Genomic DNA, 26,687 nt, shown 5'->3' with positions numbered 1-26,687 from the left:
TTTCATCCTTCAAGAGAAATATAATTACTCTCTCTTCTTTCTCTACTCTTCTTCATTATTCTTTGCTTTATATTTCATAACACGTTATCAGCACGAGACTCTGCCAAACAAGGTGAGATTATAAATCTAAAGGATTTCAAGGTTAGTAATTCCTTATGTTATTTGTCTTTTGCTACTAATGATATAATTATTGTTGAATTTGAGGAAAAATAGTTGGTTTGGAACCACTTATGCTTTAAATTTGTTCATGAAAAACAATATTATTAAAAGATATGATGATGAATTTAAATCTCATCTCATTAAGAGGGTAAGACATTGGGTTAAAATTTCTAATACACCATGATGATAAGATGTTGGGTTCAAGTCCCATCGATTTATGCCTAAGACGCCTTTATACGGATAAGACGTTGAGTTTGAATCTCAATGCACCATATTGATGATCAGTGGCGGAGCCAGACTTTTCTTTAAGGGGGTTCAGAAGTAAATATATGGATTAGTCGAAGGGGGTTCAACATCTATAATACATACATAAAAATATTTTTGACCATATAAAAATAGTATAATTTTCCAACAAAGGGGGTTCGGATGAACCCTCTAAATTGCATGTGGCTCCGCCACTGTTGATATATTATGATCGCTAAGGCAAAATAATAAGTGTTTGGTGAAAACTCACGAAACATATCTTATTGAATATGCTTCATTCCATGAAGTAAATGTGGTAGCAATATATGATAGGTCTGAAAGATGACAATTTGCTCCATTCTTAAAGTGAATGTGGTAGCAATATATGATATACTTTGAAAGACATGTATGCCTCGATGTGCTCTTGAAGTAGCAATATCATGAAAGAGATTATAAGTTATCGGAATTTGATAGGCTTAAGGCACAATTATATTCCATTCCTGAGAATAAGAAGCTTATTAATGCAAACGTGCACTTAATTGTGATGGTATCACAACTCACCTCCGAAAGAGGTTGAATAATTGAGAAGAGTTATTTTGAAATTTACTTCTAAAGTAGTAAATCTGAAATTTACTCATGTCATAGTAAATCTGAAATTTACTAATGCAAAAGCACATGTCATTTAAACTTAAAGTTTACTAGAATAAAAGTTCATAAATTGACATGAATGATTGCGACACCCCAAAGATGTGCATACTGAATATTGAACATATATTGAAGAATCAATAAATTCTTCATTACTTTTAATGTTGTTTGTTCTCATAATAAGTTGGTTGGACCAATTAATATTGGGATTGGATTCCTAAAAATCTGAAAAGTTTAAAAGGTGAATAAGGGCCCGTTCACCTATCAAGTGATATCTTGAAAAGATGCGTCAATAAGATGATCACATGTACATACATTGTCAACCTGCAGTTTGACATTCATAAAGTTGTTTTCTCGATAAAATTGAGTTAAGAGCATAACTTTCGGATTATGTAATTAGGACAACTCATCTTGATGACAGGCTTGACACTGAATGCCTTCGATAAATAGTTAAACCATTGCTAATAAGAACAAAGCTTCATGTGTTGGTCTGAAATATGATATGTTGCATACAATAGTACTTGTATGCATTAGACCAATAAATTATGATTATTTCTTCCTTTTCTATTGGTTCAAGGTCAGGAACCAACTATTCCATCTAATAATTTTAATGTGCGGTATATGATTAATGAATATACCACGATTCACAAAGATGAATTTCTCAAAGAAATAGAGGATGTATGTTAGTTTTCCTAACATAAGGAGGAGATTATAAGCAGCTATGAAATATGTTAGGAGTTATCATCAGATCCTCATTCAAAAGATAATTCAAGTCAAATGTCGAAAACATCTCATATTAAGCTGCAAGTACTTCTATTTTGTGTCCCAAAAGGACAAAGTATATGCATACGTAAAGCGTGGTAGACCAATCGATTCCAAATAAAATAATCCTTGAAACGAATAAGGAGCAAATAATCATAATAAGAAGGCAATGTGTGCTTGAAGAGCCTATGACATAAAACTTCATGAAACTTTATGAGAGGTTCAGGTACTTGAAAATCATGAAGTGATGAGATATCAAAATGTTATGTCACATTGTGAATCGATATGAAATGATGTATCATCAATATAATTAATACAATATTAGTGCACTATTGTAAAAGATACAAGAATCTAAATTCTACGTTTGTTTAAGCATACTAACGTAGAAACATTTATCAAGTAACATGAAAGGATGAATTTCGGTAAGCATAAAACTTATTTGATTTGCAGCCCAGACACTAGAAGATGTCACACACGAAATGTTGGATATTGTCACTAGACAAAAAACTATATGAAAATCCTTAAAGGATTCAAAATGCCTGAAGCATATAAAGTTTCTGTAAAACTTGCTTATTATCCTTATAAGGGATAAATTGATGGTTTAAATATTATAAAAACTCTTGTAGAGTTTCAAAAGCAATAAATTATTTGCTGAAATGAGAAACATACCGAATTGGATTGGTCCTGAAATACCATCTCTTAGTCCAATTGGTGCACTAATGTATCTTGCAAATACTACAAGGCCTGATATTGCTTTTTCAGTCAATTTGTTAGCAAGGTATGGTTCTGTTCCTACTAGGAGACATCGGAATGAGATCAAACATATATTACGGTATCTAAAAGGGACTACTAATATGGGCTCATTTTTGCAGTTATGATCTTATTGATTATGTTGATGCTGGAGATTTATTTAACCCGCATAAATCTAGATCTTAAACATGCAATGTGTTCACATGTGGGGATACTGCCATGTCTTGGAGATATACAAAGCAGTCTATCGTAGCCACCTCATCGAATCATGCTGAAATAATAGTTATTCATGAAGCAAGCCGAGAATGTGTATGGTTAAGGTCCATGATACATCTCAATCGAAAAAATTGTGGTTTGAAATGTGAAAATGTACCCACAATTTTATACAGAGAAAATGCAGCATGCATAGCACATTTTAATGGAGGATTCATAAAAGGGGATTGAACGAAGCACAATTCATCAAAGCTTTTGTACATACATGAGCTACAAAAGAATAGAGATATCAACGTGCAATAGATTTGTTCAAGTGACAATGTGGCTGATTTATTCACCAAGTCTCCTCCAATTGCAACTTTCAAGAAAATGGTGCACAAGATCGAGATGCAAAGGATCAAGAATGATCTCATTAGGGGGAGTTAATACGCGTTGAACTCTTTTTTCCTTACGAGGCTTTGTCCCACTGAATTTTCCTTGTAAGGTTTTTAATGAGGCAACCTATATGCGTATTGTTAGAGATGTGTACTCTTTTTCCTTCACTAAATTACTTTTCCACTGAATTTTTTCTAGTAAGGTTTTAACAAGACACATTATCTATCAATTAGACATTCAAAGGGGAGTGTTATAAATATATTTATATTATAATGAATGTATATCAAGAATATAGATAAAATCTAATAAGATCTATCAAGATATAGCTGATATCTATAAGAATTTGAAGTAACTGTCTTTTAGTCAAAAACTAAGAGTACTTTCCCTTCCAAATAGAGAGGTTTTATTCATTATATCCTCAATCTTATGATCTCTTATCCCTCAAGAGAAATAACAGTTACTCTTTCTTCTTTCTCTACTCTTCTTCATTATTCTTTATTTTATATTTCATAACAATTTCATGTTTAATTTAAAGTATTAAGCAATCTCAAAATTATTTTATCCGACCACTTATACTAATATAATAGAGTAAAATAATTTTATGAGATCATCTCTTTATGGCATCTCTTTTTATCCCATTCCGCATACAAATTCTTCCCAAAGAGAATATCAAGGAAAAAATAAAAGCTTTACAATAAGCTGTGCCAAAACTCTTTAGAAATAAATAAAAAGAATTAAAATTATGCTACTGACAAATAGAATAACTTTTTCTAAAACCAAAAGTCAAGTGAAAAACAAACAAAATCATAATGCATTTGTTATTGGAGAGGCTTACGTGGAGAGTCGATGGGGCTAAGAATTGCAGCCGAAATGAGCAAGCATGAAATACCAAGCAAACATGTCGATATACAGGCATGTCGATGATACAGACACCTCAAGTAGCACAGCTGCTGCTTATTATATAAGAGAACATGGAAAGCAGCCTCCCAATGTTATCCATCTAATAACAGTACTACGACGACAAATTCTAATAATTGCCGCAGCAATACCACACGACATGCTAAGAAATAAGAATATGTCGAGTCAAAGGGATTAAATAAAAAGGGAACGTCCAAAATACTATGTCTGGTTCAGCAAATGCAAATGGCTGCACAATTGAAGTACATAAACAGGTTCTGAACTTGATAGAAAATATGTGCTTGGATAATACCAGTCCTAGTAAAATATTTGGGTCGCTTTTAACTTTGCTAACCAGAAAACGTACATCAAATATAATTATCTCAACACCAGCTAAAAAGCATCTCGTCCAACACGCCGATCATCTCGTCCCCTTCCGATGTATAAATCACGGCGATAGTCTTTGGGTGGTGGTCCGCCTCTCACTGGAGAACGACTTCTTTCCCTGATATCCCGGGGCCATTGACCACGAGGTGGTAGAACTGGTGGATGAGGTGGAGATGGTATTCGCCTTTCATAACCTTTCCTCTCGCTTAAATAGCTCTCTCTCCCATGCTCTCTATGTCCCCAATCCAGGGCTGGAGGCCTTTCAAACCTACTCTGGGCCCTACAATCAGCATCAGCAAAATCAGGCCTATCTCTACGGATTGGCAGATCTGCAAACCTCCCTTCGTATCTGGAATGGGGAACCCCAGCTCTGAAATCTCTGGGGTCATCTCTAGCCCAGCCACGAGGGGACCTATATCCATTCACTAACCTTCCTGGAGAACGGTTGATTGGAGGCCCAGGAATGCGACCAGGGGGGGGGTGGGCAATGATAAGCCCTCCTAGGACTCCCCAGAGGTGCATATCGAGGCCTTTTGCACTTGTTACAGTGCTCTCGTCTGGCAAAGTTCAAGTTGTTACACCTGCGATGTCAGGAGAGGCGAGTAAGATACACAACTGACACATGTAGAACAGAAGATTTTTACTTCCCCTTTTTCTTAGTAGGAGTAAGCAGTCACACGGTTCTTATCCACAGGCACAGATAACCAGCAAGATACTCATTGAAACAGCAATAATGCTTATGCTTTTCAGTTATGTGTATGCCTGCCTGGTAATCCCCTATCATTTGTGCTTCCACAAATCAAAGTATATACAGTCCTTTGAAAATCTACTTCTAGAACTTAAAACTACTGAAGCAGTTCAAACATTACAAATAATCAAGAAAAGAACTCAATAAATCCATTCAACGTTCTTGCTAGTTTCTTAGTTAGCAACAAAATTATTTTTGTCTAAGCTCTTCTTGCATAAACTATGGTTTATTTGTCACTTAAATTTATTCTAAACCTTGAAAAATCAGAACTCCTAGCATGAGCAATTTCCAATATAAGTCATGCTCCAACTGGCTACTAGCTATGGAGACCTGAAGGCAAGTCGCAGGAATCAGAGATGCAAAAATCATTTACAGTGCAATTCAAACCAATGATTAGAATCATATTTCAAGTCCTTCGAACGAAAGTTGTTTCCAAAAAATATAAAGAGATGACTCCCATGAAAACTATCCTTATCTACGACACATTGAAACGCTCAATTAATTCAATGCATTCAACTAAAGGACCTCTACTGAGTCACAATTCTTAAGAGAGAGAGGATAACATTTTCAGGCACTAAAAGAAAAACATAAGTTTAGGAGAAAAGAAATGAAACACATTCAAAGGACAACTCAATGCTAAAAGAAATAGGGGCAAGAAAGAAACAGAACATACAAGGGATCCGGGCACATCCAATCACCATCTCTTGGCCGTACATTTGGATTACTTCTAGGAAGACCTTCTCCTCTAACTTGCCCTGCACCATAACCAGGTCCATCAGAACTTCTGCACACAAACCTGCCAGCTTCTCTCCCACGACCAGAAGGGGGTGAATAGCCTCGATGTCTACCAGGATCTCTACTGCTACCAAATCCACGACTACGTGGTAGGCCACGTGAATGATCAAAATCAGGACTATACCGATGATCTGCATTCCTATGGCGCACAGGTGAAACAGAACCTGCATGCGCTCTACATCCTGAAAAAATCCAGTGAATCCCAAACATAAGAGGGCGCTATATCATGAGAGAAAGTTACCCATATTAGTTCCTAATTAAGCTGCAGTGTGGAACCCATGAAATGGCAACAACAATTGGACTACACTTGTGCAACCAGTTACCATTGTTCAGAATTTCTTGTCGATAATAAGAGAAAAGAGTAGTAGCATGAAGAGAATGTGAATCTCAGAGGACAACTGTCTTCAAAGTTATGTCACAAATTACATGAATTATTACAGAGCATCAACCGTAGAAACTACATTTTTCCGTACCATCCACACCTGACATGATAATTTATTGAAAAATCCTCGAGGAAAAATAGACCTGGTTACTAAATGTGAAGCCAGTAGCATGGTGACACTCATTTCACGGTTGACATTAATTCCTTCTAAACAAATCAAATAGAATACCCGTATTCATTGATGAGAAACAACCAACAACTAACAACTTAAGCAGTAATGGGAAACTTCAGACCAGACTCCAAACTGCACCAGAGCCAAGAGACCTTACAATTACCGAACTGCTAACAATCCAAGCATGCCATAAAATTACCAAACTGCTAACAATTGAGTCAAAATCCAACTCCTTAGCCAAAGGACTGCAAATTGAATGAAACCAACCATAACCATTGTAAACACTTGTGCAAATGGCTGAAAAAACCCAATCACTGAACTCGACAAACCCCTTCCACAAACCAGCTCACAGTATGTGGATAAGACCTATTAAGTTCAAGCTTCTAAATGGAACTGATGCGTCGTAACTTACATGGAATCTCTTATTCACCAAAATTTTATCTGGAGCAAAGCAAATAATCCCCATGCATGCGCAATTCAACTCCTACCTAACCAGCAAAATAAAGTACTAAAAGAATAAATCCAAAAACCACTGCTAATTGGAGAAAGCAAAAAACTGAAAAGACAAAACATTCATCAATTTCCCTGAATCCAAATCACAAGGATTGGGAGGGACTCGAAAACCATTAACCAGGCAATCAGTGTCTACCAAATGATATCTGTTGCTTCATAAGGAGTTGAGGGCTTTGTCACATTTCACCAGTTACGACTCATCACCCTTGCAGAATTTCCAAAATACAACTACAAAGACAATCAAAAACACTTCATTCACATGATCAACCATTCAATGATGGATCAGTCAGATACCTCATGTAACATTCTCAATTTCCTTCCAAGAGATAATTTACCAATTCCATACTAGCTGGCCATCAATAGAGCATCCCATGAAACACAACACGATACAAAGAGTTCACAGCTCATGCAAAAGTCCATAAAATATATTACTTGACATAAACTGTTTCCTGTTCAAAATACCCCAACAAAATTTCTCACCAGAACCCCACCATGTGCCTTCTTCAAGACCAAAGTTCTTGCACCAGGAAAAGTGCTCAGCTGTAAAACACAATAGCAGAATTCATTCACAATTCAACACTCCGTAAAGTGATACTGGAGAGCAACAATGGGAATCAAGTAGGTGGATAAATGGTGTTACATCTCGCTGAGAAATGCAGAGGCTTGGCACGAAAAAGATCTGCCTGATGAAATAGATCTGTCAAATTTGTCTTGGTGATTGCCTAAAGCCTGCAAATCTCCCAACTACCTCATTAATATTATCTATAGCAAGAGCCCCTAACAAGTGGATTCAAGGACGATAAGAAGAGTCAAACTGTAGCCACTATATGAAGGAATTGATTATGAACTAGAACATACAAAAATTAGGGGGAAAAAGTAAAGAAGATTAAAACAAAGTTGAGCCTCTACTTGTTTAAGCTAGCAGCTTATGAGTTCACCAAATAATATACAAGATGAGTTTCATGGTTTATACTTTCAGGAACGTTGTCACTTTAATTGATGAAACCAGCGAGGTAGTTAACCTCAAAAGCTTGAAGGGAACACCGTAAAGTAAAGGCTTTAGGACAATTAAAAGTAAGATAGGATGTATGCACAACAAGTTTAGCATAAATAAGAAAATTTTGAAACAAGACTAAACAAAATTATGTGCCAAAATAAAAACAATTCAAATATCAATGCTCAGCCTTTTAGAATAATGGCATGATAGATGAAATTGTAAGACATTGAACTAAATAGCATGACCAAACTGGAAATGTGCTATGAGGGTGTTATGCAACATACACATATATATAGCAAAGAGAAAAGAGACTGGTTGGTGAGACCAGCTATACTAAATGAAGAGATTGTTGAGCCTCTAAAGACCCAACATACCCACCACACAAGACAGAAGCTCACCGAAATGAGAATATTAAGATGATTCTCTATCATACGAAATTAATAGAGAATGAGAAAATGAACTTATAGACAAAAAGTGCAAGTGACAACCAGAGGAAAAGATGACTAAGATGATTTAATCATACTACACAAGACCAATGTCAATCAGTGAACTATGGACAATAACACTATGTTAACTGAAGATGAACTACAATCAAAGATAGTAAATTTGTCCAAAAATACATAAAATGTCTTAGAAATAATATGGGCTAAATGAAAAACGAAACAAATTGGAAGCAACGAATTGTTATAAACCATAGTAGCTATTTGAAGTTTAGGTTAGCCATCATTGGCACACTTAAAACAAACAAGGTTTCTGACAAGTCCTTTTGGTTAAATTCTTTTTCATGCGGAGGCCTTTTGGTCATAGATTACAACAACATACCCTGTGTATTCCCACAAAGTGGGGTCTGGGGAGGGTAAAATGTATGCTGTCCATAGATGAAGTAGAGGTTGTTTCTTATATAACCCCGACTTAGGAAAACACCAATATAACAAACAAAAACATAAAAACACACAGCAGAATGATACAAGTAACAAGACACCTATAGATTAATACTATAAACTATCTATCCGAAATCACCAACAACACCAAACCACCACACAAAAAAAAAACTACAACACACATGCATAACACTATGACTACAAGCACAACTACACACAAAGCACTCCTCCCAATTAGTAAGGACACACTCCTACCCACTAACCCTCTACCCTAATCCGCATCCTCCATCGAGGGTCATGTCCTCCGTAAGCTGCAACTGCTTCATGTCATGCCTAATCACCTCCCCAAATATTTCTTCGGCCTACCTCTACCTCTCATAAAACCATCCATAGCCACCCTCTCACACCTCCGTTAGGGGCATCCAAGCACCTCATCATCACATGCCCAAACCATTGTCTTCCACCGAGGCCACTCTATCTTCTCTCGAATAATCTCATTTCTAACCCTATCTCTCCTAATAAGTTCACACATCCGTTGCAATATCCTCATCTCCACCACCTTGAACTTTTGGATGTGGGAGTTCTTAACTGGCCAAGACTCTGCTCCATACAACATAGCGGGTCGAACTCTCACTCTATACAACTTACCTTTAAGCTTAGGAGGCACTTTCTTATCACACAAGACTACCGAAGCAAGCCTCCATTTCAACCACTTTACACCAATACAGTGCATACCATCCTCATCAATCTCCCCATTCTCCTGACTCATAGACCCAAGGTACATGAAACTCTCCCTTCCGAAGGGCCTAAGAATCCAGCTTCACTACCATATCTGTCTTATACATCAAATCACTGAACTTACTTCCAAGTACTCTGTCTTGATCCTTCTCAGCCTAAACCCTTTAGAATCAAGGGTTTATCTCCAAAACTCAAACTTATTATTAACTCCTCCCCAAGTCTCGTCAATTAGCACTACATCATCAGCAAATAACATACACCAAGGCACCTCCCCTTGAATGTACCGCATCAAAACATCCATTATCAATGCAAATAAAAACGGACTAAGAGTCGACCCCAATTGCAACCCTGTCAAAACGGGAAAGTGATCTGAATTTCCTCCTGTCATCTCATGCGTCTTCGCTCCGTCATATATGTCCTAAATCGACCTAGTATACGCCACGAGCACAACTCTAGCCTCAAAGCACCTCCACAGAACCTCTCTGGATAATTTGTCATACGTCTTCTCAAAATTGATGAGCACCATGTCTAAGTCCTTCCGCTCCTTATACTGCTCCACTAAGTCTCCTCACAAGGTGAATAGCCTTAGTTGTCAAACGATCTGGCATGAAATCAAATTTATTTTCAGAAATTGTCACGATCCTTCTCCGCCTCAACTCTACAACTCTTTCCCAAACCTTCGCAGTATGACTCAACAACTTGATACCCCTATAATTGTTGCAACTCTATATATCCCCCTTGTTCTTATATAATGGAATCATCATACTCCATATCTCCAAGCTTCGAGCATCTTTGCCAACCTAAATATAATGTTAAACAACCTTGTCAGCCACTCTAAACCTTCTCGGCCAGTGCTCCTCCTAAACTCCACCGAAATCTTGTTTGGCCCAGTCGCCCTACCCTTATAGATCCTACGAATAGCCCACTTGACCTCATTAACCTTAATACGCCTACAATAACCATAAGCATAATCACAAGCATAATCACGACATCTCTCAAAGTGCTCCAAGTACCCAGCATGAAACCTTTGTCCCCCTCGTCATTCAAAAGTCTATGGAAATAAGACTGCCACCTAACCTTTGTCCCTTTCGTCGTTCAAAAGTTATGAAAATAAGACGGTCACCTCCTCCTAATGACGGTATCCTCTGCCAACACTTCGTCATCCTCCCATTTGATGCACTTCACTTGATCCAAATCACGGGCCCTCCGCTCCTTAGTCTTGGCAAGCATATACAACCTCTTATCCCCACCTTTTTCTTCTAAAGACACATACAAGCTTTCAAAAGTTGGCGTCTTAGCCACTGTAACCGCTAACTTAGCCTCTGTCCTAGCTAACTTATACTCCTCCCTATTCATTCCCTTCTCCTCATCACCCTTGATCTCAACCAACTTTGCATAAGCCAACTATTTAGTCTTCACCTTCTTTTTAACTTTGTTGTTCCACCACCAATCCCCCTTGTTCTTGCTAGATCGGCCTCTCGAGACACCCAACACCTCTTTGGTGGTCTCCCTGATGCACCTGGCAACCATCTCCGACATGCTATCCACATCCCTTCTACACTCCTAAGTCCCCCTAGACGTTAATTGCTCCCCTATCTCCAAAGCACTATTCATAGTCAAGCTTCCCCACCTAATCCTGGGTCGTTCCTCCCCACCCCCCTTCTTTCTGCCCTTCTTGAATTCCAAGTCCATCACTAAAAACTTATGTTGGGTCAGAAGACACTCGCTAGGTATGACCTTACAATCTTTTCATAGCACTCTATCACCTTTTCTAAGGAGCAAAAAGTCTATCTGAGTCTTGGCCATTGAACTATGAAAGGTAATAAGGTACTCCTCCTTCTGTGGGAAGCTCGAATTCGCTACCGCCAACCCAAAGGCCCTAGCAAAATACAAAAGTGAGGCTCCTCCTTCATTCATCTCCCTATAACTGAAACCTCCATGCACATCGTCATAGCCTTTCGAAAATGACCTGATATGCCCACTAAAATCACCTCTTATGCGAAGCTTCTCAGTGCCCGAGATACCTCTCACCACCTCATCCAAACCTCCTAAAAAATCTTCTCCTCGTCCAAGCCCATTTGCAGAGCGTAGGCACTAATAATGTTTGTCGTAGACCCCCAATAACCAACTTAATCAACATCACCTTATCATTTGATACAAGAAATACAAGGAAAGGCACAAATATACACCAAAACAATCTACAAGTTTGAAGAACCGAGGACTCCTTTGGTGACCACTCTCGGATTCACTACCAACAACAAGAATACAAGATATAATGGTATATTTGATACCAAAACAGCCAACCTAATGTAACAACAAAAAGAAGATGAACAACACAATAAGATTTCAACAATAGAACGGTTACAAGGTTACACAACAAGAACACTACCAATAGTTACAACAAAATAAAGATAGAAAGATAGACAAATGGAGGTATAATGTTAAGAACCCAAGAACATATGACACTCTTGGACCCTTAACACTACACACTACAATCACGTATCTCTTACAATTGACACAAGAGAGGCGTCCACCACCCAAGCACCAATGTATCAAGCAATGCAACACACAAGTGATTCCACACTTGTATATGGCCCTAGTTACGATTTTGGGACTCTCTCTAAGAAGAGTGTTCTCGCAATATCATTAAGCAACTAAAGAAATAAACCCTACAATGTTCTATTTATACTACATTACAATAATAGACAAAATGACAAAAAGGCCCTTTAGTAACTAGTCTACAAAAATACTCAAAAAGTGTCATGATCATGATCATACTTGTATTATCGTTGAACCGCTTGACCTCCACCACCTACCTTCTAAGCTCATTATCAACTAAAACACCTACACCGTTCCTAGTGTTTTGGACAGCGAAAGGCAACAAAGGCTCTGCCTCGCTATGCAACGAGGTGAGCGACAAGGCAATCACCTTTTGAAAGTGCGGCAACAATTAATACCAAAAATTAAAATATTAAATTATTATATATATATAAATAACAAAAATCTTAATAGCAATAATATATTAGCAAATATTTCAAGTAAAAAACTAAAAATAGATAGTAGATACTAAAAGGCTAGAACTTGAACGACTCAAGACTCAATGGTCATTGAAAAAAATTACATATCACCGAATCTTTTGTTGGTCCTTGCGAACCATAATTCCATCCAATGCCTTTTTGTTTGTTACTATTAAATTGAGACACAAATGCCATTGAAATTATTGTTAATGATCAAACAACAATGATATTAATTAGTACATTATAAAAGTTATGAGAATTCAAAAACAATAAGCATTATGTCTATTGTGAGTGTCTGTGTGAAAAAAACTAGAAGTAAAATGAATCAAAGGAAGACATGAACTGATTTGAAGAAGAAATCATAGGAGAAATCAGAAGAAGAAAATAAAAGAAAGTAGAAAAGGAAAAAAAACAAAGTTACGTACCAGTCGCGAGTTGCCACCCGCCGAAGTCGCAAGTTGGGCAGTTGTGAGTCGAACTCGAATGGTAATGGTAATAGTCGAAGAAAATATGGAAATAAAAGCCCTAAAATTACATTTTATCCTTAAAGTCTTAATTTAAAAACAATATAAAACAAAAGGTGTCGCCTTTCTCGCCTCATCGTGATACAAATCAAATGGCAGCCTTAGCTTTTGATGACTTCTTTGGAGGCAAACACCTAAAGGCTCAAGACTTGGTCACCCCAAGGGCACAAGAATATGCAAGGAAGGCCCGTTTTGAGTAAAACATAAAGCAATCCCGTGCGTAGAAGGTTGCTTGGATGCTTGCCTTGATGCTAACCCGAGGACCATAAGCCTTGAAGAATGAACCATACTCGATTTTGAGAGCATGAAAAAGGCGCCATTCATCAAGTCCAAACACACAAGGCGCCATTTATGAAGATAGAGGCTCGTGAGAGAGTGTGGCATTCATCCAAGGGAGAGTGCTAATATGTGAAGAGGGACCATGAATATACTCCAAGGCAACCTTGGATACACTCCAAAGGCACCTCAACTTAGGGGTATTATGGTCTATTAAGATGCCTCTTTTAGACTCCAAAGGAGCACCCTTCATTAAGGGTATTTTAGTCTTTGTTTGTATTAAGTATAAATAGACAATTAGGCTTCTATTTTCCATAGTTTTGAAGAATTGATTGAGTGAAACTCAAATTGTATTTTCTTTCCTTAGTGTAGGGCTTGGAAAATTCATTGTAATGTAGGTCTTGGAAAAGACATTGAAACTAGGGTTAGCTTGAGTGTGGATTCACTTGAGTTGACATTTTGACAAAAAAGGTAGGTGCTTAAGGAGTTGATCCCTTTGTGTCCGCCTAAGAGTGTGGTGTTATCCTCCATTGGTGTTGTATGTCTTGGTGTTTGATACACACCTTGGTGCTATTCATTGGTGTAGGGGTGTGTCTCACTATCTATCCTTCACATTTAGGCAATTTTCTCTTCTTTTGGTTTGAATCCGTGTGTTCTCTTCTTCATCTACTCTTCTCTAGTTGTTGAATTTTGATTTCTTAGGAGTAATTTCATGTTTAGTAGTTTATTTTCTTATCATTTGGTATCAGAGCCATGTATTAGAGTTGTTCCTACAACTCTAAGCCTTGGATCTAAGAAAATCTCAACAAAAAAAGAGTCTAGAGTCAAAAAAAAATGCAAAATAAGTGTTGAATCTTGTGTGTTTGATAGCCAAATTTCTTAGCCTAGATCTACCAATTTTTAGATTGTTTTGATAGTTTCTAGTGTTAGATTCTTGTTTTCTAGCACTTAAAGGGTCTAGATCTAAGTTTAGAACAAGATTTGGTTGTGTTTGAGCTAGATCCACCATTGTTGTGCCTTGTTTGAAGCTTTTAAAGGTGGGATTTCGTGGCGAATACCTTGTTTGTGGCGTGTTGTGGCTGATCTGTTGATATTTTAACTTGTCTTGGCTAAAGGAACCTAGATCTAAAAGAAAATTTGAATTTGGGGTTCATTTGCCTAGTGGTCAAACCTTGGTCAACTCTTGAATATTCATCTTGTTCATCCATCATCTTCAAATCTTGTTGAAGAAGAATATTCAAGTAGCTTGTTTGATCCAAAAAGGGAGAAGAAAAAGAGTGTACTAAGTAAGTGTTTGCACAAGAATATTCCCTAGCATATTCTAAGTCTTCCAAAAAGGAAGAGGGGACAAGGGGACAAACAAGTACAATTGAAAGTACACTTGAGGGGACCAATCCATTTTGAATTTATTTAAAGATCCAAAAAGGCTTCAAACCTTCAATTCCCCCCCTAAAACCGAAATTTCTTCTTCTCCTATGTGTGTTTGGCCGAAACAAGTGAATTGGGAATTGAAAATTTTGAAAAGTGACGTCCAATCACAAGCTGGCACATCATCGCTTATATAAACAACCAAATTAAGTCTTAAATTAGATTTCTAAGTTTCCATTTGTTGTTTCTAGTTGCTTTTGTGTTGATTCTACCACTAATTACCAAACTAGTAACTACCTACTAGGTTGATAATTAGTGTAGAGTTTTTTGTTTGGTGTCTACGTTTCTTTTGTGCTTTTATCGTTTGTAATTCATTGTAACTTATTGGTTCAAGTCCATAAGCAATTTTCTTTGAGTCATATCAAACGAAAATCCATTCCGGGCCAAAGTAGAATCATCCCTCACTCACTTGCCAAGTACATGCCAAAGTTTTAACACTTCAGAGACCACGTGTGAGGTAAGAATCCGAGAGTGAGAGAGTTGGTGAGGATATTTGAACTAACTTGTTTGTTCGTTTTGTAGGTTTCTTTCTTTCTTTTAGGTACCATGGATGCCAATAATTTTAATGCCACGTTTGATCGCATCAATGACCATTGTGATAGCTTCATTGTCCATGCTGAAAATTGCATACAAACCATTGAAAAGATATGCCAAATGCTTAGTGCACTAAATCCCAATTTCAGGAAAAGAGATAAAGAGGTGAAACAAGGGAGAAGACTTGACAAACTCCCTATTGATGCGAGCTTGTCAAAGGAGAAATTGGGCTGCCATGATCCTAACCAAGGCAAAGAAGAATGTGCTCAAGAACTTAAAAGGTAAAATAGCTAACTCTTACACTTTTGTGCATGTGAACGATGATTGTGTGGCTAGTAGCCTATTGAGCGTGAGTGGTAGCTTATCTATTTGTGAGTCTATTGTTTCTTTGCCTCTTGATGATGATGTACATGTTGTGAGTGTGGATACACTAGCTGATCCTATTGATGACCGAATTGACTCTTTTTGTAAGATCAATTTAAGTCCACCTAGTGTTGAAGCCAATGTGATGAATGAAAGTACATCATCTATTGATTCTGTGCCTATTGTTGATGATGTACATGTTGTGAGAGTGGATACACTAGTTGATCCTATTGATGACCGAATTGAATCTTCTTGTAAGATTGATTTACGTCCACTTAGTGTTGAAGCCATTGTGTTAAATGAACGTACATCGTCTCGTGAAACTTGTGTTGATCAACTCGTGTGTGAAAATTGCCCACCACTTGAGGTTATGTGTGTTGTAATTAATAGAACTCAAGTGAGTGAAGAATTTAATAATGTTGGTCAACAAAATGGGAGCGAACCCGAGAGTTATTCTCGAAACAATCTTGTTCTTGACACCGCTTTGAAACTTGATATTGATCTTTTAGAGAGTGAAGAACTCACGCGTTTCGAATCTGCCCGTGGATTAGATCATGCTCTCTTTTGGAATAATGTCTTCTTTGAAAATGATATAAACACTCCTAATGAGCCTAGTGGTGAAAAGGATGGTATAGCTTACTTTGGAGGCTATAGCCTATATGCTAACCCACTATGGTGTGACAACATTCCTCCTAAAGATGAAACTCTCTTCTTGAAAAATGAGAGCACTCTTAAAGATAAGGAATGTGTAGTCTTGGAAAGGAATAACCAATTAGGTGATGAATGCTTTGATTTGCTTGAATATTTAAGAAACCCAATAGGCGGATTTTCCTTGAAAAATGATTGCAAATGTGATCCTTTGTATGACACTTCACCTTTGTTTGATAATTATGAGGGTGAATTGCTTGTTTTTTGTAAAGACTTAAGCACTAATCCCTTTGATTTTTATGGTGGTATGTGTCTACTTGAGGGATCTTCCATAAAAGGAGAAAGTGTCCATTGCTTGGAAATTACTTCTTCTACTATGTGTGACCTTATTGTTGAGAGTACTTATGGCGATGATGTTGAAACTAGTGGTGAGTACATACACGAAGACACCTTAGTAGAAGTTGACTTGAGTGATACCTTTCTCTACTCTCTACTTGCTTTTGATGATATGTATGCTATTGTAGAGAGTATGTCGTGTAGTTTGGGTGAAGCCTACGGGAAAGGAGAGTGTTGTCTAGACCCGTGTCTATGGCCACTCTTCCCATTTGACCTCGGTGCCAAATATAGAATTGATGATGTTGGCGCACCCAACTTGTTTCTTAGTTTACATGACAAGCAAAGTATCACTTTTGGTGAATCCCATAACCAAATCCTTCGTTCATCTTTCATTGAAATTTTAATATTTAATTCAAATGATCCTTGGTTATATTGCAAATATGTGCAACCTTGGCATGTTGAGATGATTTGTTGTGCTAACCCTAACCCTCATGCCATGAGGAGTTTGTATTTTTTGTCCTCTCTTCGGTTTTGCAAGATTTGGATTCGAGGTCGAATCCTTTTCAAGAAAGGGAGGATGATACAAATCAAATGGCCGACTTAGCTTTTGATGACTTCTTTGGAGGCCAACACCTAAAGGCTCAAGACTTGGTTACCCTGAGGGAACAAGAATATGCAAGGAAGGCCCGTTTTGAGCAAGACATAAAGCAATCCCGTGCGTGGAAGGTTGCTTGGATGCTTGCCTTGATGCTAACCCAAGGACCATAAGCCTTGAAGAATGAACCATACTCGATTTTGAGAGCATGAAAGAGGCGACATTCATCAAGTCCAAACACACAAGGCGCCATTTATGAAGATGGAGGCTCGTGAGAGTATATGGCATTCATCCAAGGGAGTGTGTTAATATGTGAAGAGGGACCATGAATATAATCCAAGGCAACCTTGGATACACTCCAAAGGCACCTCAACTTAAGGGTATTATGGTCTTTTAAGACGCCTCTTTTACACTCCAAAGGAGCACCCTTAATGGGTATTTTAGTCTTTGTTTGTAATAAGTATAAATAGACAATTAGGCTTCTATTTTTCATAGTTTTGAAGAATTGATTAAGTGAAACTCATTGTATTTTCTTTCCTTAGTGTAGGGCTTGGAAAAGCCATTGTAGTGTAGGTCTTGGAAAAGACATTGAAACTAGGGTTAGCTTGAGTGTGGATTCACTTGAGTTGACATTTTGGCAAGAAAGGTGGGTGCTTGAGGAGTTGATCCCTTTGTGTCCACCTAAGAGTGTGGTGTTATCCTCCATTAGTATTGTGTGTCTTGGTGTTTGATACACACCTTGGTGCTATTCATTGGTGTAGGTGTATGTCTCACTATCTATCCTTCACATTTATGCAATTTTCTCTTTTTTTGGTTTGAATCCGTGTGTTCTCTTCTTCATCTACTCTTCTCTAGTTGCTGATTTTTGGTTTCTTAGGAGTAATTTCATGTTTAGTAGTTTATTTTCTAATCACATCACCTTTCTCGCTTCGTCTCCATTCTTACCTTGGTGTCGTCTTTCGAAGGTGGCATCGCCACAAAGGCAAATGGCAACATTGTCTTGCCTTGCCTCACCAATCGCCATTGGCGACATGGTGCTCGCCATTGATAACACTGCTTGTTCCTATGCCTCACGCTACCCGAGTACCACAACTTATATTCGTCCATATCCTTCATCTTTAAACCTACCCATTTGGTCTCCTGGACATAAGCTATACTAATCCTCTTTTCCTAAGAATCTTCACGAGCTTTATGGACTTACCTCGAAGAGTCCCTACGTTCCATGACCCGACTCTCAACCTAGAAACTCCCTTATCCCACTTAACCCTACTCCCCTTCACCCCAACACCGAACTCGCCCCAAGACCCATACCAAAACCTAGACCTCACCCTGGACCCCGATCCCCAACCTATGACATGACCCTACTCTACCATTGACCACCAAAGTCACTACTCAAAAAAGGAGAAAATAAGGAGGCGCGCAAACAGGTAAGGCTTAAAACAAATATGTAATGGCTAAAAGCAACGGGCTAGAAGATCAAGACAAATTTCCAATTACACCTATTCATAGAACAAGTAGATGCGGACCAATCAAAGGGAAGAAAAACAAAACAGTCAAGAACGCAATCAAAACAACGTAAAAACTACAAGCCATAAAGATAGCTCACAAGAAAGGCATCAGTAAAACTTAATGCAAAGATTACAATTGTATGAATAGATGTAAGACTTGGAGAAACCCTAATTTAAGGAATCCCTGATTTGTCCCCAAAAAAAATATCAAGCAATGGAATGTAATAAGCCCCAAGAGTAGGATTCATTTAGGGGATCCCAACTGTTTGGGGTTACCATTGTTGATGTCAAATTAACTTAACTTAATGCAGCAAAAGATATAAATGTGTAAACCCAATGAGACAATTGTCAACAATCACACGCCAAAAAGTAAGCCGCAGCCCTTTGAAAGTCCATCAGTTAACCCCATCTAAAAGAAAGATACAATATATGTAATATGAAAAGAATGACAGGCCTCATCCTCCAAGAGAAAAAAGAGAAAAAAGAGACTACTAAATATTTAGTAAACCCAAACAGCTACTCCATTTCCAACAGCTATGAGTAGTAAAATCCACATGGACATAGATAGTTATTTTATTCAATTCTGAAGTTGAAGCAAAAATAAACAATTATAACTTTCATCAACAATCAGATCAATTTACTTTTATGTTAGAGGTTTGATCTAGGGTTTCCCCCGCCCTCGTGAAGATCCACAAAACTATCCAAGCAGTTAACAAATTGACTTCAAAATTGATAAACAATTGGAGAAATTATCGTGAAACGAAATGAGAAGAAAAGGTGTCGCAAAGGACGAACCATGCTTATCAGAGAATCGATCGGAACGTGAATACGGCGGCGCATCCCGACGAACTTCACCTGGCTCGTAGTCGCTACCGGCACCATTTTCTTCGCCGCTGTCGGTGGGCCGTACAACTAGGCTGCTCAGATGCAGCGTCGGCTGGCCCTTCTCTCGCGAACCCATGTTGCGCTTGATGCCGCACTGTGTGGCGATTCTCTTTCGGGGCTCACTTCGTTATATCCTAGCTTTCTTTCTTTCTACAACAATATTACGAAACCTAGTGGAGAAAAATAAATTGAGGGTGCCTTTATATGTCTCAATTAATATTGGTGACATCTTTGATCACCCGAGGTCAAGGGTAAGGATTGAAAAATATTCTCTTTCGGAGTGTTTGGTAGATGGAAAATATTTTTTCATGGAAAATTTTTTACTGGAAAAAATTTTTTTGGAAAATAAGTTGATTTTCTACTTATTTTTTTATATTTGGTTAGTGAATGAAAAATATTTTATGGTGTTTGATTGATGAGTAGAAAATATTTTTCAGAAATATATTTTCTAGTGTTTGGTTGGTGAGTGAAAAATATATTTTAGAAAATATTACTAACTATTGACTAGTATATCACTGCCTGAACTAATTTAAGCATAGTAAATAATATCAATATCGAGTATTAAAATATTACAAGTCACTAAATTTTAAGCAATTATTAATTAGCAAATATAGGAGACACTTTTTAATATTTTATCAGGACAATCTCAAGATACCACAATCAGTAGAAATACAATTGAACGACGAGATTATTCAACCTTGTGAAACAAGCTACAACGATAACAAAATGAAATATGCAATTAGCAAAAGTAACATAGGAAAGTCTTCCTCTATGCACATGTAAATAACAATACGTTTAATGAACATTGGAAACAAGGAAAAATTTGGACTTCAGTATTTTTTATTTCAAGCAGTGAAAAATTAGAGCAAAGCATAGTAAAAAATGTTTCTGGGTAATGTGAATTTGAGTGTTGTTGGGGTGGGGGAAAAGGGGTGGGGGTGGGGCATAAAAGTCATATCTATCATTTTCTAGAAAATGACTTCCCTTGGCCCATGAGAGAAGTCATTTTCCCTCAAATAGAGGAAAATAAGGGTGTGTTTTGAATGAAGAAAAACATTTTTCAGAAAATGTTTTCCAATTTTCTCATGTTTGATTGGCTTAAAGGTTTAGGAAACTATTTTTCAAATCAACTTATTTTCCTCAATTCTAAGGAAAATGACTTTCCTTCAAAAAAATAAGGAAAATATTTTCCAAAACTCTCTTTCAACCTCACTTTTAAGTTGAAATATTCATACAACTCTCAAAATTATCCATCCCTACTCCGACCTTCAATCCCTAATACAATACTAAGTGTGTATCAAGAGATTCCAACCAACACAAGAACAACAACATGAACAACAAAGTGCTAGTGGATTGAAAATGGCCACACACGGCTTCACTAGGCTTGCAACACTTGTTTGAGCTAGAAAAGTGAGTTTAACAACAAGAACAACAAAGACAATATTGCTAGTGAATCGAAAGAGCCCCACACGGCTTCACTAGGCTTTTATATTCAACAACACAATGTTAACAAGATTTATAAGGAAAGAGATAGAAACTTGACACACAATATTCATTAATTGTAATACCCCGTATGTTTCCAAGCTAGGAAATGAATCAGTTTTCCTATGTATGAAACCTTATATCCTGTGATTCATATTTGGGTACATGATTTACAATAAGTATCCTAGCGATAAGATAGCTTATGATGACTTAAGGATGCTTATGTAAGTATCTCAGAGTAAGGTAAGCTAATAGCTTTTGGATCCATCAAGTTTTAGTGTGTGATTCCACAAGAGTGGCCTTTCAATGAGGATAACTTGATTTATATATGACATTTTGGCAGATTTAGACCCACCAAATTGTAGAGAATCGAATTAGCTTTCCAACGATTCCAATTTTATAAAAATCCGACACCCGAGCAAGAATTTATGCCCTACAAAGTAGGAGTGCAACGCATAAACAATCGCACATAGCTACTGGAACAAGTGTACGACAGGTTATGCGGCGTACACCCTCAAAGTGTGTGATAGCATGTGCGACGGACACCTTATCTTATGCGATAGGATGTGCGGTGCACACCTTAGCATGTGCGATAAGGTGTGCGACGCACACTTATGATTTCAGCCACAAAAAACACTTAGTTTTTGAGTTATTTTGAGGATAATTAAGTCTTTTAACACTCCTTACACGTCCCAATACTTAACCTCATGAAATTTGTAGCTTCTAATCACATTACAACCCTATTAACATCTTAAGTTCATTATCCAAGAGCACAAGTGTAATACCCTGAAAAATCCAAATCAATATTAGAGCCATGTACCAAGCTCACGCAAAGTACATCATGGTTCTTTTATAGTTTTATGAGTAAGTTATATGTATATTAAGGCTTCAAATAACTCCCAGCTATCAGACGAATCAAAACATTCCTTACCGATTGAATTCTTGAGAAGGATATTGGTATAGTCAACTTCAAACTAGCATATCTCTCATTATACTTGGAATTTTTGAGCTTATGACCTATCAACAGATAGATAATTGAATTAGATTTCCAACGATACTAATTTCGTCTAAATCCGATATTGGAGCAAGGAGTTATTCCTATTTTACTCCAGCATGTCATGCTGGAAACAGTATGACGACATTCGTGGTAGCTTACCACATTTGTGACGCCCTATCACGAACGTCGTCAGCCTTAGGCAAAAACTAGCTCCTAATTGATGAAATTCGTGGTAGCTTACCATATTTTTGATGCTATGTCATGAAGATCATCAGCCTTAGGCAGAATCCAGCTCCTACGTGACGATATTCGTGGTAGCTTACCACATTTTTTATGCCATGTCACAAATGTCTTCATCCTTAGGCAGAATCTAGCTTCTGTGTGACGATATTTTTAATGGCTTACCACATTTTTTTATGCCATGTTATAAATGTCGTCAGCCTTAGGTAGAATCCAGCTTCTATGTGACGACATTTTTTACGGCTTGTCACATTTTTTACGCCTTGTCACAAATATCGTCAGCTATTATTTTTAGCAACTGGGAATTTATTTCATAAGGGTATTTTGTTCTTTTCTCTTCACTTCCCATGACTTATAACCCTCAAGAAATATATTATCTTCCATTCTCTAGAGTTAAAGCATCTCAAAAACCCTCTCTTATGCTTTCAACCACAAGATTAGGGTTTCCTCTCAAGATCATCTCCTCAGGAACAAAAACATTCTTTCCCAAAGGGGTTAAACCCTAGTCAAGAAAAACCAAGGGAAAACCTAAGGATTTCTTCAGGAACCTTCAGAAACATTAGATCTCTTTCAAGATCAAACTTTAAGGTATGCGTAGTGTTCATCTATGGATTCAATTCACTCATAGAGCTTAAGAATCATGCTTTTAAATGTTATTTTGTAAACTTTTTGTGGTGATATGAGCATGTACTTGTTGATGATTATTGTTTAAGTTTCAAGATGATATCTAAAAGTGTTTTCATGGAATATATGTGGTTGTTAGTTGAAAAACACGAACTTTAGGTGGTTTGTATGATGCAAGTATGAAATCCACCTATGCCTTAAAGAATGCATGCAAGGTGTTTGATAAAATGCCTAGGATGCTAGAAATTTACATTTACATGATTCCATGATATCTAAATGACAAGTTTATGTTAGCTATACATTTTAATATGGATTTCCATGCTATTTATGTGTTGTTATTGTTATGGTATGAAGCATGTATGATAATGGAGATATGAATTATGTACATGAAATATATCCATGCTTTTCCCTACCATGTTTGAGATGTTGAATAAATACATGAAGTATAATATCCCCTACTTATGATATTGAGAATTGTGGACTCCAATCTTGTGATCAAGTCGTGTCATGTGTGAGTCAGTTTCACTCCATCGAGTCCTGGGGGTATTCTATAATACCCCATACTTTTCTAAGATAGAAAGCGAACCGTTGTTCGTACATGTGACCCCCCCCCCCCCCAATTCTGTAATCCATATTTGGGCACATGAATTAACAAGAGTATCCTGGTTATAAAAGAGCTTATGATGTGTTAAGTGTGTTTATATGAGTCACTTAAGGTAGTGCAAGATAAGAGTTTTGAATCCATTAAGTTTTAGTGTTTGAATTCGCAAAGGTCATCTTTGAATGAGCATAACTTGAGGAATATGTGGTATTTTTGCATATTTTGACCCACCAAATTATATAAAATTGAATTAGCTTTCCAATGATACCAATTTTATCAAAATCCGACACCCGAGCAAGGAGTTATGGCTTTGCAAAGTAGAGTTCGTCGCCTAACTAATCGCACATGGCTACTGGAATGGGTATGCGATAAGGTGTGCGAGGCACACTTCAAAGTGTGCCATAAGGTATACGGCGCACACTTCAAAGTGTGCCATAAGGTGTGCGATGCACACTTGGTGTTTCTGGTAGCGAAAACACTCCATTTTGAGTTATTTTGAGGGCAATTAAGTCTTTTGGCACTCCTTTCACACCCCTAAACTTAACCTTACGAATTTAGTAGATTCTAAACACATCATAACTCTATTATCAGTGTAAGTTCATTATCCACTAGTACTAAAGGAGAAAAACAACTAGGGTTGCACAATCAACATTGAAGGTCCAATCTTTCAACGAATCCGTTACCATAAAGGTATGTGGGGTCTTTCAACAAGAACATTCTTTCGTTCTTGTGCCCAAAGTTAATTTTCTTTACAAAGATATATGATTTGATATGCTTTACTACGAATTCGAATATATGAATTTATGACTTATGATGTTTTTATGAGAATGTTGATATGGTTGCCTATAAAGCTGAAATTTTGATTTTTAAATGATTATTTATATGCTTATGACATAAAGTATGAAACTTTGAAAGGTTTTATTGTGATATTGATATATGGGTTTTTAAAACTCTATTTGAGATTATTATTTTGTAAAGTTATGTGTTATAAACACCTTGAGATTTGAATGATTTGAAATGATGAAGAATGATTTGACCTTGGGGGTCGCGGAAGAATTGTTTTGAGACCAAGTGAGAAAAGAAATCCACTCTTTTGATTGATTATGAAAGGGGTAGCATATTGGATCCCGCTGTGAATTGTTAAACTGATTGTTGTGGATTTTCTTTTAAAAGATCTGAGCTAAGTCCGGGAGTAGTCTTTAGCATCGAGCGGGAGGTCTAGCGGTTTGATACTTCCCTAGAACTTCGTGCCCCCTTAGGATATGAGCCTGAGGCTGATTTATATAATGATCACTAGTGTTTGGGTTGATGATTAAGGTCATACTCCGATGGAAAGGATAGGACAGCTCTCCCCAACGTGAGTAAGACGTTGGACTCCATGTAGCTCACATGGTTTATGTCGATTATGAGAAACTCCCAATGTGTGTGTGTACTCTTCTATTTAAGATGAAAATATGTTTGCTTGAAAGACTGATTTTGAGAAAGTTGTTGTCTTCGAATGATTAAATGAATATATTCTAAAGAGAATTATCATGAGATTTGATTGTTTGATGAATTGAAAATGAGATAAAAGCGAATTGAGAACTTATTATAAGGACTCACATGTTTTTCCCTGATATATTTTACTCTCTTATGATTTTGATAATTTTATTCGAGCTATGTGAGTCACTTGCTATAGCATGCATGTTTTCTATGAATACTTATGATATTTGATTTCTGAAACTTGCATACACCCCCATATACTCGGTCCATATTCCATGGTATTGACCCACGTATTCGTATGTGGGGTACATTCGTATGTTTCCAAGCTAGGAAATGAATCAGTTCTCTTACGTATGAAACCTTATATCCTGTGATTCATATTTGAGTACATGATTTACAATGAGTATCCTAGCAATAAGATAGCTTATGATGTGTTAAGCATGCTCATGTGAGTCACTCAGAGTAAGGCAAGCTAATAGCTTTTGGATCCATCAAGTTTTAGTGTGTGATTCCGCAAGAGTGACCTTTGAATGAGGATAACTTGATGTATATGTGACATTTTGGCAGATTTAGACCCACCAAATTGTACAGAATTGAATTAGCTTTCCAACAATTCTAATTTTATAAACATCCGACACCTGAGCAAGAAGTTATGGCCCTGGAAAGTAGGAGTGCGATGCATAAACAATCGCACATTGCTACTGGAACAAGTGTGCGACAGGTTGTGCAGCACAAATCCTCAAGTGTGCGATAGCATGTGTGATGCACACCTTAGTTTATGCGATAGGATGTGCGGTGCACACCTTAGCATGTGCGATGAGGTGTGCGACACACACTTATGATTTCAGCCATGAAAAACACTTAGTTTTTAAGTTATTTTGAGGACAATTAAGTCTTTTAACACTCCTTACACGTCCCAATACTTAACCTCACGAAATTTATAGCTTTACAACCCTATTAACATCTTAAGTTCATTATCCAAGAGCACAAGAAGGAGAAAAACTACTAGGGTTGCATAATCAAGCTTGAAGGTCCAATCTTTAACAATTTCATCGCCATTAAGGTATGCGTAGTGTTTATCCACAGATTCCTTTCATTCGTAGAGTTCAAGAATCAATCTTTGATAAAAAAATCATGAATATTTTATGGTGAAATGGTTGTATTCATTTTGTTATTTTTGGTTTGTGTTATAGAGTGGGAATTTGATAACTTTCAGAAAGATTGTGATCATATAGTTGGAACCCATGAATTTGGGTGGATTAAAGTGGTGTAAGTTTATGATTACACCTATGCCTTAAAGAGTGCATGTAAGGTGTTTGATAAAATACCTAAGAGACTAGAAATCATGCATTATAGCTAAATTGTGACTAAGTGAAGGATTCATGATAGGCCTTTATGATTCAATGTCATCCATGTTGATAATGTGTCTTGTGAACACTGTTGGATTACTCATGAACTAGTCTTATGGAATTATGCTATGCTTACTTGCA

At 37.2% G+C, this 26,687-nt stretch overlaps 1 protein-coding gene and 1 long non-coding RNA gene across 2 annotated transcripts; both read right to left on the bottom strand.

The window, feature by feature from the left end:
- Nucleotides 1–4,223: 4,223 nt before the first annotated feature.
- On the bottom strand, nt 4,224–19,961 carry LOC107870586. The gene is given in 5 exon segments (XM_016717156.2): nt 4,224–4,909; nt 4,911–5,012; nt 5,853–6,156; nt 7,522–7,581; nt 19,682–19,961. Coding segments are annotated over 5 exon segments (1,104 nt in total). The 5' UTR covers nt 19,848–19,961; the 3' UTR covers nt 4,224–4,437.
- Nucleotides 6,163–7,329, bottom strand: LOC124898743. Its single transcript, XR_007055511.1, has 3 exons — nt 7,178–7,329; nt 6,941–7,016; nt 6,163–6,773 (listed from the first exon to the last, which is right to left on the bottom strand). It is a non-coding gene; the product is annotated as an uncharacterized LOC124898743 (long non-coding RNA).
- Nucleotides 19,962–26,687: the final 6,726 nt, after the last annotated feature.

This window comes from Capsicum annuum, chromosome 5 (genome assembly GCF_002878395.1).
Source record: "Capsicum annuum cultivar UCD-10X-F1 chromosome 5, UCD10Xv1.1, whole genome shotgun sequence".
In the NCBI taxonomy this organism is placed as follows: Eukaryota; Viridiplantae; Streptophyta; class Magnoliopsida; order Solanales; family Solanaceae; genus Capsicum; species Capsicum annuum.
This window is presented reverse-complemented; position numbering and strand designations above follow the sequence as displayed.